At 37.4% G+C, this 18307-nt stretch overlaps 1 protein-coding gene across 31 annotated transcripts in view; it reads left to right on the top strand.

Moving 5' to 3' along the window:
* Nucleotides 1-18307, top strand: part of SNX14 (sorting nexin 14) — a 91642-nt gene that overhangs the window by 26319 nt on the left and 47016 nt on the right. For 20 of the 31 annotated variants that reach the window (XM_054492858.2, XM_054492865.2, XM_054492863.2 and 17 more), the window contains 4 exons: nucleotides 411-454; nucleotides 2571-2658; nucleotides 9965-10049; nucleotides 18068-18224. In XM_054492858.2, coding sequence (XP_054348833.2) covers nucleotides 411-454; nucleotides 2571-2658; nucleotides 9965-10049; nucleotides 18068-18224 — 374 coding nt within the window. The remainder of the gene's footprint in view (nucleotides 1-410; nucleotides 455-2570; nucleotides 2659-9964; nucleotides 10050-18067; nucleotides 18225-18307) is intronic. The other 11 variants (XM_063666385.1, XM_054492868.2, XM_054492878.2 and 8 more) reach the window with 1 other exon arrangement.

Below are 18307 nucleotides of genomic sequence, written 5' to 3'. Positions count from 1 at the left end.
TTTTGAGACAGAGTCTCACTCTGTCGCCCAGGCTGGTGTGCAGTGGCAACATCTTGGCTCACTATAACCTCTGCCTCTCAGGCTCAAGCGATACTCCTGCCTCAGCCCCCCCAAATAGCTGGGACTACAGGTACATGCCACTACACCCAGCTTATTGTTGTGTTTTTTGTAGATAAAGGGTTTCATCATGTTACCCAGGCTGGTCTCAAACTCGTGAGCTCAAGCCATCCACCTGCCTTGACCTCCCAAAGTGCTGGGATTACAGGTGTGAGCCACTGCTCCCGGCCTACTGTCACTATTTGTGATAATAAAATTGTTTCTTGGTAGTGTTACATATTACCAAATAGTACCATTTATTTTCCAAAAACTAATTAATTTTATTTTTCTTTAAAAAATAATTGTTTATGCAGGTTCTTGAATTAGTGTTGGAAAACTTTGTTTATCCGTGGTACAGGTAGGTTCTTTCTGTAAGATCTTTTTTCTTTGATACAGTGAATACTATTAAGTTAAGCATGCTAATGACATGTTTTTCACGTAGACCAGGATTTCTCAACTTTGTCATTGTTGACCCTTTAGCCAAAATAATTATTTGTTGTGGGGGCAGTACTGTGCGTTACATGATAATTAGCACCCCTGACCTCTCCCATTAGATACTAGTAGCAGACATCTCTGCCACCAGTTGAGACCAATAAAAATGTCTTCAGAGGTTGCCAGATATGACCTGGAAGGCATAATGGGCCCTAGTTAAGAACCACTGATGTAGGCATCAGTCAATTAATAATTTGGTGATAGTAAAGAGGAAGAAAACTTAGGCTGTGTTTTGAAAGAAAAGTAACTTGTAGAATTCCTTATCACTCCTAAATGTAGTAATTTAATAATTTTGTATACAGGTTTCACATTTGAAAGAATTCTACCTTTTGGAGGGGAATCTGTATTCACATATTTCATTAAATTGAAAGATAGCTTCAGTCCTTTTCCTGGAGAATTAATGGTTTTTTTTCCCCAAGTACCTTTGTTTTTGGTGTATGCCATGTATGTACAAGAGCCTTGTGCTTTTGAAGATACAGAAAATACTTTAGATTTGACAGAAATCTATTTTGAAATTAGATCCAACTTATATCATTTAATAAATACATATTTTCTTAAATAAGCGTCATGTGTTTAATATATATTTGAACACTTGCACCTCCATGACTTATACATATGGTGTTTAATGACATCTACCCTGATTTTATATTGATTCAGTATATTTTGAATTTTCTTTTCTTTCTTTCTTTTTTTTTTTTTTCTTTGAGGTGGAGTCGTGCTCTGTTGCCTCGGCTGGAGTGCAGTGGCGCGACCTCAGCTCACTGCAACCTCCACCTCCCAGGTTCAAGCAATCCTCCCACCTCAGCCTCCCAAGAAGCTGGGATTACAGGTGTGCACCACTATGCTTGGCTAATTTTTGTATTTTTAGTAGAGATGGGGTTTCCCCATGTTGGTCAGGCTGGTCTCAAACTCCCGACTTCAAGTGATCCACCCACCTCGGCCTCCCAAAGTGTTGGGATTATAGGTGTGAGCCACCATGCCTGGCCGAATTTCTAATTAAAAAAAAAAAAATGCTACTGGTTGAATTCACCCAGAGTGTTTAAGACAAATTTAATATCGTTTCTATGCCATATTTTCCTGGAGAGCTGTGTAAATTTACATTTGATTCTGCCTTAAATATCTGGCATTTGCCATTTAATTAAAGCTCATGGTGAGGCCTTTTGTAAAATGAATTCTTTTGTGAAGACTCCCTTATCTTTTCCCATCTCTCATTACGACACTTTCGACATAAAATCTAGTTGTATTTCTAAGTGTGAAAGTATATTTTCTTCTCAGTTGTAGCTATTGATGCTGTAATATCCCCTTCTTTAGGGTTAACAGTGGGAAGCATGGTTGATAGAATTATCTTTCCTATTCTGCCAAGGAAGTTAACAATACCGTCTTTGAGTTCAAGATATCATCCTTCTTTCTTTTCTTGCCTTTAATTAGGGAAGTGTTCTAATTCTAGGGCCCTCCAAACATCAGGAAAATGAAAGTAACTCCTCAGTTGAAGGTTGTCAGAATTTCTGTATTACAAAATGTCTGAGTTTCAATTCATTCAATTTCTTTTTCAAATAGAGCACACCTTTTTTTGTTTTAACTTTTAGAATTTATTTTATAAGTATTTTAAATTATTTAAAAATTTTGTATTAATTCTGTTGCTTCTCCAAAATTATTCATTGTTTTATTTCTTTGAACTTTCTTTGATGTTGCTTAGAACATGATCTCAGTATTATAAAAATAAGACTATGTAGTCATGTATGTCTGCAAGGAAATATGTGTTACAATTTAGTTAATAGTGATTATGTCTTGATGCTAGAATTATGGTAGATGTTTGTTTTATTTTTTGTACATGTCTTTTGTTCTGCAATGAAATGTATTCTTTGTAAATGAAAAAAGAAAAGTAGCTTAAGTAAACAGAAAAGGAAAATTTTCCCTTGGATTGTAGAAGGTGAAACTGTATTTCTCTGAACTTCTGAATATTTGTTTTCTCCTTATTGAAGGGATGTGACAGATGATGAATCCTTTGTTGATGAACTGAGAATAACATTACGGTTTTTTGCTTCTGTCCTAATAAGAAGGATTCACAAGGTATATATTTTTAATGAGAAATTTGGGAATTTGGGGCTTTATCATTTAATGAAAGATTTAAAACAATTTTTTGTGAGTAGATGGAAAGTGTACATATTTGTGGGGTACATGAGATACTTTGATACAGGCATGTAGTAAGTAATAATCACATCATGGAAAATGGGGTATGTATCCCTCAAGCATTTATCATTTATGTTACAAACAGTCCAATTATACTCTTTTAGTTACTTTTAAATGTACAATTAAATTTTTGATTACACTCACCCTGCTCTATCAAATATTAGGTCTTATTCTTTCTAAGTGTATCTTTTAGGAGATTATTTTAAACATTATTTACTTATTTATTTTTTTTTTTTAGACAGAGTTTTGCTCTGTTGCCCAGGCTGGAGTGCAGTGGCATGATCTCGGCTCACTGCAACCTCCGCCTCCCAGGTTCAAGTGATTCTCCTGCCTCAGCCTCTCGAGTAGCTGGGACTACAGGAGCATGCCACCATGCCCGGCTAATTTTTTGTATTTTTAGTAGAGACAGGGTTTCACCATGTTAGCCAGGATGGTCTCGATCTCCTGACATTGTGATCCGCCCACCTCGGCCTCCCAAAGTGCTAGGATTACAGGTGTGAGCCACCGCACCCGGCCTTAAACCTTATTTTTACTTTCTCCTATACCGTGTGTATTTGTTTTGTCTTCATTTTTTTAGGTTAAAAAGTTAGTGAATAATTTTTGATCTGTTGATCAGTTTTGCTTTCTTTCATTTTAATGCTTAGTTATCTTGGTTTGTAGAAATTAGAAATGAAAAGACAGCTATAGAAAAAAGTCACGTTCTGGCCATCAGAGAAATGCAAATCAAAACCACAATGAGGTACCATCTCACACCAGTTAGAATGGCAGTCATTTTGTCAGGCAACAACAGGTGCTGGAGAGGATATGGAGAAATAGAAACACTTTTACACTGTTGGTGGGACTGTAAACTAGTTCAACCATTGTGGAAGACAGTGGCGATTCCTCAAGGATCTAGAACTAGAAATACCATTTCACACAGCCATCCCATTACTGGGCATATACCCAAAGGATTATAAATCATGCTGCTATAAAGACACATGCACACGTATGTTTATTGCGGCACTATTCACAATAGCAAAGACTTGGAACCAACCCAAATGTCCATCAATGATAGACTGGATTAAGAAAATGTGGCACATATACACCATGGAATACTATGCAGCCATAAAAAAGGATGAGTTCATGTCATTTGTAGGGACATGGATGAAGCTGGAAACCATCATTCTCAGCAAACTATCGCAAGAACAGATAACCAAACACCGCATGTTCTCACTCATAGGTGGGAATTGAAGAATGAGAACATTTGGACACAGGGTGGGGAACATCACACACTGGGACCTGTCATGGGGTGGGGGGAGTGGGGAGGGATAGTATTAGGAGATATACCTAATGTAAATGACGAGTTAATGAGTGCAGCACACCAACATGGCACATGTATACATATGTAACAAACCTGCACGTTGTGCACATGTACCCTAGAACTTAAAGTATAATAATAATTAAAAAAAAAAAGAAAAAAGTCATGTTCCGGTTAGATGGATTTATTGAGTAAACGGCAATGATTATGATCTACTTTAAAAAATATTTTTCTCAGCCAGGCGCGGTGGCTCATGCCTGTAATCCCGGCACTTTGAGAGGCCTAGGTGGGCGGACCACTTGAGGTCAGGAGTTCAAGACCAGCCTGGCCAACATGGTGAAACTCCGTCTCTACTAAAAACACAAAAAATTAGCCAGGCATGGGGGCGGGCATCTGTAATACCAGCTACTCAGGAGGCCGAGGCAGGAGAATTGCTTTAACCTGGGAGGTGGAGGTTGTAGTGAGCTGAGATTGTGCCATTGCATTCCAGCCTGGGCAACAAGAGCGAAACTCTATCTCAAAAAAGCAAAAAAACAAATATTTTCCTCGAGCTATATTTTGTGCATATTTGGATCATTGCCTATATATATTTGTAGTATATTGTCTGTAGACACACACACTTTTCTACTGCTTTGTCAGTTCAGTATTGACATATTGAACATATTGAGAATGTATTAATATATAATATCTCTGCCACTAGTAATAAAATAAAGATTAATCTTGTTAAATTACTCTATACCTATTTGAGAAATGAACAATATAGTCAACTGCTAGAGAAAAGATATGCAAAAAATGTACAGTAGTTCACAAAAGATACAAAATGACCAATGAACACTTGAAAGTATGTTGTCTCACAGCAAATAAATATGTTTTTAATGAGATATTATTCTTTTACTTATCAGACTGGGAAAGGTAAAAAAAGAGTGTTAATATCTAGTAATGGTTATGTATAGAAAACAAGTTCAAATTCAAATTGGTATAATTCTCACATCTGAGGGCAGTTTGGTAATCTTTATCAAGAGTTAAAAAAATCTATACTCCAGGCCGTGCGCTGTGGCTCATGCCTGTAATCCGAGGTGGCTGAGATGGGCGGATCACTGGAGGTCGGGAGTTTGAGATTAGCCTGGCCAACATGGTGAAACCTCATCTCTACTAAAAATACAAAGAAATTAGCCTGGCGTAATCGTGCGCACCTGTAATCCCAGCTACTTGAGAGGCTGAGGCAGGAGAATCGCTTGAACCTGGGCGGCGGAAATTGCAGTGAGCCAAGATCGCGCCACTGCACTTCAAGTGCTTGGGCAACAGAGTGAGACTCTATCTCAAAAAAAAAAAAAAAAAAAAAACAAAAAAAAAACCCAAAAAGTATGTTCAAAGATTTATTGCAGTATAATTTATAAAAAGTAAAACTGAAAAGAAAAATTGATGTCTACTAAGATTGTTAGTTGAGTAAATATAATACATCCTAATTATAGAATTCTACACGGCCATGAACAATCATTTTGTAGAATAATACTTATTTTCAAGGGAAAATATTTATCTTAAATAGTCAAGTAAAGGGGATGCTTATATGCTACTGGTGGGAATGCAAATGAGTTCAGCCACTGTGGAAAGCAGTTTGGAGATTTCTAAAAGAACTTAGAACAGAATTCAAAGGAATATAAATTGTAGACATGGAATAAACCTAGACACCCAGCAGTAGTGGACTGGATAAAGAAAATGTGGTACATGTACTCCATGTAATACCACACAGCCATAAAAAAGAATGAAATCATGTTCTTTGCAGCAACATGGATGTAGCTGGTCCTAAGTGAATTAACACAGGAACATAAAATCAAATATTGCATGTTCTCATTTATAAGTAGGAGCTAAACATTGGGTACACATGGACATAAAGAAGGAAGCAATAGACATGGTGACGTACTTGAGGGTGGAGAGTGGGAGGAGGATTAGGATCAAAAAACTACTTATGGGTACTGTGCTCATTACTTGGGTGATGAAATAATTTGTACACCAAACCCCCATGACATGCAATTTACTCATGTAATGAGCCTGCACATGTACTTCTGAACCTAACATAAAAGTTAGAAAGAAAAAGGAAAAAAAAAAAGAAAAACAGTCAAGTGAACAGGCTGGAAACTAATATGTGTGGTATTTTTCCACTTTGAAAACAAAGTTCATATATTAAAGCTTGTTAATACATATATTAAGGACATATACCTCCTTATCACTGTTAACTCTTAGTGTGGTGGTGGGCTGATGCTGATTTTTTTTTCCATGCACTTCTTTATATTTGTCTTTTTCTATTGCATGTAGCTTTTGTCACTTTTGAAAATAGTTGATAAACAGTCATCACATTGTTTAACAGACAGTCTAGGGTAATTGACTCATAATATTTAAGTGGAATGAAAGAGTAAGAAATATCAATTGGTTGATGACAAACCATTTAAATTATACTTTGGAATAAGTAAAAATTGATTTATCAAAGTTAATTTTGATTGCCATATTACGATTACGATTAGCTAATAAACGTTAGTTAATTGAACAATTCTTCTATGTTAAACTTTTCTTTTTTTTTTTTTTTTTTTTTTTTTTTGAGACAGGGTTTCACTTTATTGCCCAGACTGGAGTGCAGTGGTGTGATCTCAGCTCACTACAACCTCTGCCTTCCAGCCTCAAGCGATTCTCCTACCTCAGCCTCCCAAGTAGCTGGGATTACAGGCTTATAGGCATGTGCCACTACTGCCTCAACTAATTTTTTTTGTATTTTTAGTAGAGACGGGGTTTCACCATGTTGGCCAGGCTGGTCTCGAACTCCTGACCTCAAATGATTCACCTGCTTCAGCTTCCCAAAGTGCTGGGATTACAGATGTGAGCCACCGTGCCAGCCTTTTTTTTTTTTTTTTTTTTTTAAAAGATGGAGTCTCGCTGTGTCACCCAGGCTGGAGTGCAGTGGTGCCATCTTGGCTCACTGCAATCTCCACCTCCCAGGTTCAAGCGATTCTCCTGCCTCAGCCTCTGGAGTAGCTAGGATTACAGGTGCCCGCCACCATGCCTGGCTAATTTTTGTATTTTTAGTAGAGACAGAGTTTCACTATGTTGGCCAGCCTGGTCTCGAACTCCTGACTTCAAGTGATTCACCCGCCTCGGTCTCCCAAAGTGCTGGGATTACAGGTGTGAGCCACTGTGCCAGGCCTATGTTAGGCTTTGGACTAGCTTAGTGGATTCTAAATTAATAGCACCTCATACTTGGAGTGTTTTATAGCTATATATGTATTTTGTTAATAGTTTTATTGAGATATAATTTACATACCATGTAATTCACCCATTTGAAGTATATGATTTGATGGTTTTTAGCATATTCAGTTGTACAACCATCCCCATAGTCAATTTTAGAACATTTTCATCACCCAGAAAGAGACCTTGTACCCTCTAGCCATAAACATCATCTCTTCTCTCCCTTCATCCATAGCCAACCACAAATCTACTTTGTATATCTATGGATTTGGATGTCTATTCTGAACATTTCATATACATGGAATCATACAATATGTAGCCCTTTGTGACTGGCTTCTTTTACTCAGCATAATGTTCTCAAGGTTTATCCATGTTATGTTGTAGCATGTATCAATATTTCATTCTTTTTATGGCTAATATTCCATTGCGTGAATGTACTACATTTTGTTTATCCATTCATCAGTTGATGGATATTTGTATTGTTTCTACCTTTTGTCTGTTATGTACCTGTTAGCATTTGTATACAAGTTTTTTTTTGTCGGATATATATTTTCACTTATCTTGGATATGTACATAGGAGTACAATTGCTGGATCAAATGGTAACTCTATGTCTAACACTTTGAGTAACTGCCAGACTATTTTCCAAAGTGGCTCCACCATTTACATTCCCATCAGCAGTGTATGAGGATCTCAATTTCTCCACATCCTTGCCAGAACTATTTATAATCTCACTCTTTTATTCTAACCATCCTAGTATATGTGACATGATATTCCATGGTGGCTTTGAATTGCATATCCCTGATGCCAATAATGTTGAGAACTTTTATGCTTATTTGCCATTTGTCTGCCTTCTTTGAAGAAATGTCCGTTCAAATTCCTTACCTGCATTTTAACTGGGTTATTTTTTTATTACTGAGTTGTAAAAGTTACTTATGTGGATACACGTCCTTTATCAGATAAATGATTCGCAAAATATTTTCTTCAATTTTCTGAATTATACTATGGCTCCTATTTTATCTGCATCACTATCCTGGAAGATAAATGGGTCATTATTATATTCGTTTTATAGAAAGGTATTAACTTTGTCAAAGTGTTAGCAAATGTTAATGGGCAGAAGATTAGGCCTTGGTCATCTTATTCCTTCTACAATGTTCTGTTCATGATTCCGTTGCCTGCATAATGTAAATTGGAAGTTTGGGAATAATGAAAACAAAGAATCATTTAGGGTCTACAATTTTTTAAAAATCAAAGTTTAGTGACAAACCCATTATTTTACCATTTTAATTCTGACCTGAATTCCCTAAAGTGGAACTTAGAAATAAAAATCTTACTGAGTATTCTCAGAAGACAAGATTTTACAAAATGTTTGAAAACTATAACATCTTGTTTATTTGATAAATATGAGAGTAATTTATAAGCGAGTACCAAGTGGCCAAGGGCAAATGAAGAGTGATGTTATTTTCAATGAGGTATAATACTAGCAAAAATATCCCCTCTTGCTGAACGTGTTTGATCTGGGTTTTATCAGCAAATCATTAAAATTTGGGGGTTTATGATCCATCATACCTACTAGATTTATCACCCTGGGATTTTGTTCCCTTAATACAGAATTTAAAAAGAATTGAAAAATTAACACTGTTGTGATGGAATTTTCTCATGCCTTTGATAAAGGAAATAAATAATGTATTAAGTTTTATAGTGGAAGACAGGCCTGTTGAAGTCTAATAAATGTGCTTTTTGTTGATTTATTTATAATTTATTTTTAGGTTTTTTTTTTTTTCCTGTTTTCTGTGTGTGCATATAAGCCCTCAGCCCTCCCTCACTAACCTACCATGATCACTGCAGCTTCTAGCCTTTAGGTTGAAAAATCTTGGTGGGGAATGATGAAACTTAATTTTATTCTAAAATAGGGTGTTTCCATATATCTTGAAACCAGGATTCATGCTGGGCATGGTGGCTAATGCCTTTAATCCCAGCACTTGGGGAGGCTGTTGGGAGGCTATGGGTGGATTACTTGAGTCCAGGTGTTGGAGACCAGCCTGGGCAACATGGCGAAACCCCGTCTCTACTAAAAGCTACAAAAAAATTAGCTGGGCATGGTGGCATGCGCCTGTATTCCCAGCTACCCGGGAGGCTGAGGTGGGAGAATCACCTGAGCCCGGGAGACTGAGACTGCAGTGAGATGGTGCCGCTGCTCTCCAGCCTGGGCAGCCGCTGTGAGACCCTGTCTCAAAAAACAACAAAAACCCAAAAAACAAACCAGGATTTATCTTGTAAGCTGAATGAAGAAGTTCGTTTTCAACTAATTTCTTACTAATCACAAATGTACAGCATCAAAGGGATAATAAGTTACTGGAGTTTTCCTTGAATGCATTTAATACAAAGAACACATAAAGAAGCTAGGAGTAAAAATACTATTTTGTGGGAAAGATTTAGTATTTAAGGTATACATATTAAGATTAATTTTCAGTACTTTGGGTAAAAAAATTATCTAATGTTACAGTTAGTATGATGCAGGAATATAAAGTGTTATTTTTGAAAGATTCTGAATACTTCTAATTTTTAAGATATATTCCAATATCATAATTATAGTATACCTGCCATTGTAACTTAGTGATAATTATTTTAAAAGTTTTAATGTTGAATTTTTCTAGGTGGATATTCCATCTATTATAACCAAGAAACTATTAAAAGCAGCAATGAAGCATATAGAAGTGATAGTTAAAGCCAGACAGAAAGGTAATACAGTTTTCTACTATAGTTTGAGTAATTTTGATTTTATACACCAGTTTTCACCCGAAATATCTAAATATGAGTACTGATTAATTAACTTATATATTCACGGTTGATGTGAGAGTATTCTCTTAAACTGAAATCTCTTTCAGTAGTTTGTTAATAATGTGTGAAAACTTGAGAGCCTTTAAAAATTAAAATAAAAATTAACTTTACTGCTGACACCTCTTAATCAGTTTTGAATGATAATCTATTTCTCTGAAGTATCTTTCATTCACTCTTTCTCCTTAATGGTTTCAGTGGTTTTGACCTATTGTAGCCCATCCTTTATATTGCTACAAGGTTACTTTTATGATATGACAAGTCTCATGTTGTCTTTCTACTAAAAAAAACAAATTTAGTGACTGTCATAGCATCTAAACTGTGTATTTAAATCCTTTTCTATCTAGTCAGATATTAGATCTAGTCTTGTCTTTTACTATATTATGCTTTGGCCAGGATGACCTGCTTGCTGCTTCTCATGTATGTTCTGTCCTTTTTACTGTCATGATTTGCACATAGCATATGTTCATTAAATGTTTTCCCTTCTTTCCTTTCCTCCTTTCCTTCTTACCATATCCTGCAGGATCTTTTCTGAGTGAATGAGTGGAATCCTCATTTGAGACTTTGCATGCTCTAAGATCAAGGTCAAAAATGTTTCTTTTTAACAAAACTACTTCTATGCACTGTACTTAGTTCGTGAAACTGAGATTTTCCTTGTATTTGCATTTGGTATTCTTTTTTGTCAGTGGTTTCTGAAGTATGTTCTGCAGAATACCACTCTACATACATGACCATATGACCAGAAGAGGTTTCACGGTCATATTTTTTGTTTATTGTATTCCCCTTGTAGAAATTCCCATAGGTAGGAGTACACCAAAAGCTTTGGGTAGTCCTACAGCAGTGAAATAGCTTTAACTTTAACCTAGCATGTTCCAAATTCATTTGAGCATGGAACTATTTTTTCCTCCCACATAGTATCAATTATTTTAATCAAAAAACATTTTGGGAAATTATGCTATAGGTAGATTTGAAGTTAAATGAAATTATTAGTTTATTTGCCCTTTGATATGAATAGTTCCTCAGATATGAGAATTATTTTAAATTATGTATTTAAAAATTATTCTGTGTTCATCTTATAACAAGTAAAAATAATTTTACTTTAAACATAGTTTGAAAAAAGGATGAGGTTGGGCATGGTGGCTCATGCCTGTAATCCCAGCACTTTGGGAGGCTGAGGTGGGCAGCTCACTTGAGGTCAGGAGTTCGAGACCAGCCTGGCCAACATGGTGAAACCCATGTCTACTAAAAATACAAAAATTAGCCAGGTGTGGTGGTGCTACTCAGGAGGCTGAGGCTGGAGAATGACTTGAACCCAGGAGGCGGAGGTTGTGGTGGGCCAGAAATCGTGCCACTGCACTCCAGCCTGGGTGATAGAGCAAGACTCCATCTCAAAAAAAAAAAAAAAAAAAAGATGAATGTGAAAGAGTTTGAGTACGCATAACTTTCTTTTTAAATTAAAATTTTTTTTTTTCTTTCAGAGATGAGGTCTCACTATGTTGCTCAGGCTGGTCTCAACATCTTGGGCGCAAGCAGTCTGCCTACCTCGGCCTCCCAAAGTGCTGAGATTACAGGTGTGAGCCACTGTGCCTGGCCAAGTACACATAACTTAATTGTTGTGTTGTAAAGGCTACTTTACTGTCAGAAGAACGTATAGGAGAAGTATTTTTCTTTAAATCAGTAGATTTTATGTTTTAGAGCAATTTTGTATTCACAGAAGAATTATTGAGCAGAAAGTACAGTGAGTTCTCTTATACTCTCACCTTTTCCTAGTATTAACATCTTACATTACTTGATACATTTGTTATAATCAATGTACCAATATTGATACATCATTATTAACTAATGTCTGTAGTTTAGATTTTTGTTTTTTTTTTTGAGACGCAGTTTCGCTCTAGTTGCCCAGTCTGGAGACCAATGGCACAATCTCAGCTCACTGCAACCTCCACTTCCCGGGTTCAAGTGAGTCTCCTGCCTCAGCTTCCCGACTAGCTGGGATTACAGGCATGCACCACCACGCTTGGCTATTTTGTATTTTTAGTAGAGATGAGGTTTCACCATGTTGACCAGGCTGGTCTCGAATTCCTGACCTCAGCTGATCCACCCGCCTTGGCCTCCCAAAATGCTGAGATTATAGGCATGAGCCACCACGCCTGGCCTTATTAGGTTTTACTCTTTACATAGTGCATTCTGTGGATTTTGACAAATGTATAATCATGTATTCATCATTACAGTAGCATACTGAATAGTTTCACTGCCCTAAAAATCCAATCCCCCGTGCTTTCTCTGTTCATCCTTCTTTCCTCTGAGAATCCCTGGCAACCACTGATCTTTTTATTGTCTCTACAGTTTTGGCGTTTCCAGAATGTTATATAGTTGGAATCATACAATATGTTTCAGATGGATTTCTTTCACTTAGCAATATACATTTAACCTCTATCTTTTCATGGCTTGATAACCCATTTCTTTTTACTACTCAATTATATTCCATTGTACGGATATACCGCACTTTGTTTATCCATTCACCAGTTGAAGGACATCTTGATCCAATTTTTGGCAATTATAAATAATGCTGTTATAAGCATTTGTAGGTTTTTGTGTGGGGGAAGTATTTTTAATACAGTTTTAATTTTGTTCTAAAGACAAAGACAAGAAGCCTCTCAGACTTTGAACAAATGGAATCATCTTTTAACTTTCAGTAGAATTGATGAGTTCAGTAAAATCCCCAAATTGCTTTGTCTCTATGAGAGTGACGTTGTATATATATCACATTGGTAATCCCAGCACTTCGGAAGGCTGAAGCTGGAGGATCACTTGAGCCCAGGAGTTTGACACAAGCCTGGGCAACATAGTGAGACCCTGTCTCTACAAAAAAATAAAAAAATTAGCCGAGTGTGGTGGCATGTGCCTGTAAGTCCTAGCTACTTGGGAAGCTGAAGCAGGAGGATTTCTAGAGCCCAGGAGTTTGAGACTGCAGTGAGCTATAATCACCCAATTACACTCCAGCCTGGGCAACAGAGCAAGACCCTGTCTGAAAAAAAGAAGAAAGAAAAAAGGAGAGTGATACATATATAAACTAATTTGACTAAAATTTATCATTGAATTTTTGTGGGAGGGGTTGCTAATTTGCTACTATTCATGTAAAAAATTATCCGCAATTATAAAGTCACCCTAAAATGCTAGATTGCATTCATTAATAACATTGTAATCATCATAATTAATGAAGTCCATAGAAGTAAAGGCTCAGAGAATTAGGAGGGCTCTTATTTTATCCCAAGATCCCAGTGTTCTAAATATTATGATAGTAAATTAGACTTATAAAAAAAGTTTTCACATTTTTTATTTTTCATTTCTTTTAATGTATAAATTTGTTTTCTAAGTTCTTTGGCTCTACATGTGAGCATAATTCAGGAAGTAAAGTTTCATTTCTTCATCCATAGTTGTCTTTACTGTCTTGGCATTCTCTGCTTAATCTTCTTGAGAATAGGCATTATATAGAAGTTGTCTATGTAAGTACTTCCATGGCTCTTAGAAATGTTGAATATATATATGTGTGTATATATATACACACATATATGTGTATATATATACACACATATATGTGTATATGAAATATATGAATGTGTGTGTATATATACACATATATGTGTATATGAAATATATGTGTGTGTATATATACACATATGTGTATATGAAATATATGAATGTGTGTGTATATACACATATATGTGTATATGAAATATATGAATGTGTGTATATATATACACATATATGTGTATATGAAATATATGAATATATGTGTATATTCAACATTTATATACATATGTATAGCTATGTGTATGTGTGTGTATATATATATATATAACTTAAATTGGATAATGATTGTGTGGGACCTTACTCCAGACTTTCAACCTGAAGATATCTCTTTATCATGGATTTTGTGGACCTTTCCTTTTGTGGTCTGAAAACTGCCAACTGATTAGGCATTAAATATACTGGTGATCAGTGGAGATTAACCCATGCTCTGTATTCCAGCACTCTGTTTTGCTTATATTCCCAGTTAAGGTGTTTTCCCCCATTTTAAAATATTTTGCCTGATTCCTTTAATTTCTTATAACCTAGGATTATAAAAATCCCTTATGTCTGACAGGTGCTGAGTAGATTCCAATCTGGTGATTTAATTTATATATTATGTGTGAATGCTTAATCACACCAAATATTGTAATTACTTATCTATATTACATTATGACTTTTCAGTGTTAATAACTGTTTACTGATACAGATTCTTTTTTTGGAGACGGAGTCTTGCTCTGTCGCCCAGGCTGGAGTGCAGTGGCACGATTTCAGCTCACTGTAAGCTCCGCCTCCCGGGTTCACGCCATTCTCCTGCCTCAGCCTCCTGAGTAGCTGGGACTACAGGCGCCTGCCGTGACGCCCGGCTAATTTTTTTTGTATTTTTAGTAGAGACGGGGTTTCACCGTGTTAGCCAGGATGGTCTTGATCTCCTGACCTCATGATCCGCCCGCCTTGGCCTCCTAAAGTGCTGGGATTACAGGCGTGAGCCACGGGCGCCTGGCCTGATACAGATTCTAAGGCTCAAAGCGATTGTTTCATTTGTTCAAAATCTTATCAATAAAGAAGCAGAGCTGGGACTTAGCACAGCTTACTGTGCTAAGATACCATGCAGAGATTTCTGACTTTTATGCTCATGATACAAATTTCTAAAAGACCCAAGCCCCAAATTCTAATGAAAAAAAGCTTGGCAAATAATTTAAAATGCGTTTTTTATAAAAACTATGTCCTTTGCTAATCCTGCTTTAGACCCACAAATGTAGATAGCCTTGATTTACCTTCGTAGTACTGTTGCAAAACTGAACTCGGGTCTGCTTGCCCAGTGTGCAGAAAAAAAGCAAGCACTGACACTGGGATTTTCAGCAAGGGAACGTGAGGCATTTATTGCTAACAAGGAGAACAGGCAGCTAATGCTTACGACCTGAATTCCCCAGTGGCATACAAGCAAGGGTTTTTAGACTTGGGGTAAATTTCAAGAAAGCAAAAGTTACATGTAAAATTGTAAGTCTGTACATGAAGTTATACATGGGTTGACTCAGAAAGCGAGGATATCTTGAAGTGAGGGCTTACAAGTGACAGGTGGATTCAGAGAGTCTTTGGTTTGCATTGGTTAAGAAAGCAAGGCTTTGTCTAAAAACCTGAGGTTAGCAGAAAGGAATGTTAAGGCTTGGCCTGTGGGTGTAACTCTCTCCAGGCTCCTCAGGAAGAAATTTAGAACAAAGAACAGTGGTTAGAGTTCAGTCCTCAATTCCTCCTTGTCTGAGGTCTACATGACAGTGGTTGGCATTTTCTATCTAGTGGGGGTCCAGGTTTCTGAAAAATAATTCAAAGATATATGTTATAATTTTATCTTTAGTTTCTGTAGGGAACCAAACATCTTGTGACTCTGGCTTACTTGGGGGCCATTGTTTATGTTATTATTTTCTTGTTTAGCAGGTTATTCACTCACTTTCCTAATTGCTGGTTGTAGGGTTAGCTTAGGTGCCTGCAATTTCCCTTGGGACTCAAAAGTTTTTTATTTTCATGCTGGGGGTCCTGGCAGGCCCCTAAGAGGGATTGCCGCTCCATCTCAGTACTCACACTGTTGCAGTGCATATAATGCCTTTTTTGTGTGTATGAATATGCTTGCATTCTATTTCAATAAAAACAGAAGGAAATAGTTCTAAAATAAATGCTGTTGAATTAGGGTTAAGATTCCCAACACAGACTCCATGATTTGAAAACTCTGCACAGAGTGCAGAAAGGGAAAAGCATCACTTACTTGCCTTTCCACTTAGTCTTTTGAGGTCTATAAAAAGGAGACAATACTATTAATTTTACATTTGAAAATACTAGTTATTGCCAGGTCTAAAAAAAAACTTTGCTAACATAACTTTTGTCATCAGTATTTATTAAGAAATCTATCCTTTCATGGGTTTCTACTTTAAATAGTTTTATATTTCCTACGTCCTCTGCACGGGGCAGAAGATCCAGAGCTTAACCAATGAAGCCAGATTCTATTGTGAACACAAGTTCTCTGAAAAGGAATTTGAGAGTAAAGAGACTTTGTTTCAGGGAACAGTTTGCAAACCAGGAAAACATAGCCTTCAGTGTGAAACAAGGCTGCATTCCAGAGAACAAAGAGAGAGTTCTGGTTTTATAGCAAAAGTTCCTTCCCAGGTTCTCAATCAGGCCTCTTTATGCAGATGAAGGATTAAAATCTGATTGGTCAGTGCAGCTGAGTTCTAATTGGTTGATACAGCTGAATCCTGATTGGCTGGGACAGGTGAGCTTACATTGGTTGGTTCAGGTGAGCCCTGATTGATTGGTTTCCAGGCCCCAAACCAGGAATCTGACAGATGTTTCTTTGAAATGGCTTCTAGCCGGAGGGAGTTTCCAGCCACAGTTCATCTTGGCTCCCAACAGCAGGAACTGGTTTTGCTTGATTGTAGAAAGGGAGGTCGTATGAAAAAGTTTCATAGCATCTTTCTGAGAACACAGAGTATATAACTGCTTCCTCACGAGCTATGGTAGCCTGGATCTATTTTAGATTTCAGTTTCTCAGCTAGGGGGAGTCCATTTTGTCTGAGGGCTGAGGGCATATTTTGATAGTGTAAGTGCTTTAAAAGGTTACTTGGATGTGAAAACAGATGCAGTGAAAGAATTTTGAGGCCAGGCGCAGTGGCTCATGCCTGTAATCCCAGCACTTTGGGAGGCCGAGGTGGGTGGATCACATGAAGTCAGGAGTTCCAGACCAGCCTGGCCAACGTGGTGAAACCCCGTCTCTACAAAAAATATAAAAATTAGCTGGACGTGATGGCGGGTGCCTGTAATCCCAGCTACTCGGGAGGCTGAGGCAGAATTGCTTGAACCTGGGAAGTGGAGGTTGCAGTGAACCGAGATCATGTCATTGCACTCCAGCCTGGGGGATAAGAGCGAAACTCTGCCTTAAAAAAAAAAAAAAAAGAATTTTGAGGCCTATAATCCCGGCAATTTGGGAGGCCGAAGTGAGCAGATTGCTTCCGTTCAGAAGTTTGAGACCAGCCTGGGCAACATGACAAAACCCCATCTCCACAAAAAATACAAAAATTAGCTGGGCACAGGAGTACCCGCCTGTGGGCCCAGCTACTCTGGAGGCTCAAGTGGGAGGATCACTTGAGGCAAGGAGGTCCAGGCTACAGTGAGCCGAGATCACACCAGTGCATACCTCCAGCCTGGGTGACGGAGCGAGACCTTGTCTCAAAATAATAATGATAATAATTTTGAGTAGGATAGCTTTTGCTTTTGGAGAGGAGAAGGAAGATACAGGATTTGGCAACAAAAGCCTTAGGTGTGCTAGAAGTTGTAAAAGTTGTTTTCTCTAATTTTTTCCACTTAATCATTTGCTATTATTTTATATAACTTGTAGAGACGTAAGTTTAAATTCTTGTTTGCAAAGGGTCCATTTATCAACTTATTGCAAAATAAGCAGGCTTCTAATAAAGAATGCACGTTGAAAAGAGGCTAGGAAAGGAATGACTTGGTTACATATTTTTTTGGGACACATTTCCATTCACTGCAACCTTGCAACCTCCGCCTCCTGGGTTCAAGCAATTCTCCTGCCTCAGCCTCTTGAGTAGCTGGGACTACAGTCGTGTGTACCCATGCCTGGCTAATTTTACATTTTTTGTAGAGACGGGATTGTGCCATGTTGGCCAGGCTGGTCTCGAACTCCTGGCCTCAAGCGATTTGCCTGCCTCGGCCTCCCAAAGTGCTGGGATTACAGGCATGAGCCACCACACACCCAGCCCATGCTCTTCTATTTGTTAGTGGAAATGACCGAAATTATTTAATGTCACTTAACTTGTTTCAATATTTGTCTTTAATCTCTATAGTAAAAAACACAGAGTTTTTACAGCAAGCTGCTTTAGAAGAATATGGTCCAGAGCTTCATGTTGCTTTGAGAAGTCGAAGAGATGAATTGCACTATTTAAGGAAACTTACTGAACTGCTTTTTCCTTATATTTTGCCTCCTAAAGCAACAGACTGCAGGTATAAAAAGACTAGACAACATAATAGTATTTGCATAACATACCATATGTATATTGCTTTTTTTGGTTATGATAGGCGTACAC

Source organism: Pongo pygmaeus, chromosome 5, assembly GCF_028885625.2.
Source record: "Pongo pygmaeus isolate AG05252 chromosome 5, NHGRI_mPonPyg2-v2.0_pri, whole genome shotgun sequence".
Classification (NCBI taxonomy): domain Eukaryota; kingdom Metazoa; phylum Chordata; class Mammalia; order Primates; family Hominidae; genus Pongo; species Pongo pygmaeus.
Note: the sequence above shows the minus strand (reverse complement) of the source record. Positions and strands in the feature narration are given on the sequence as shown.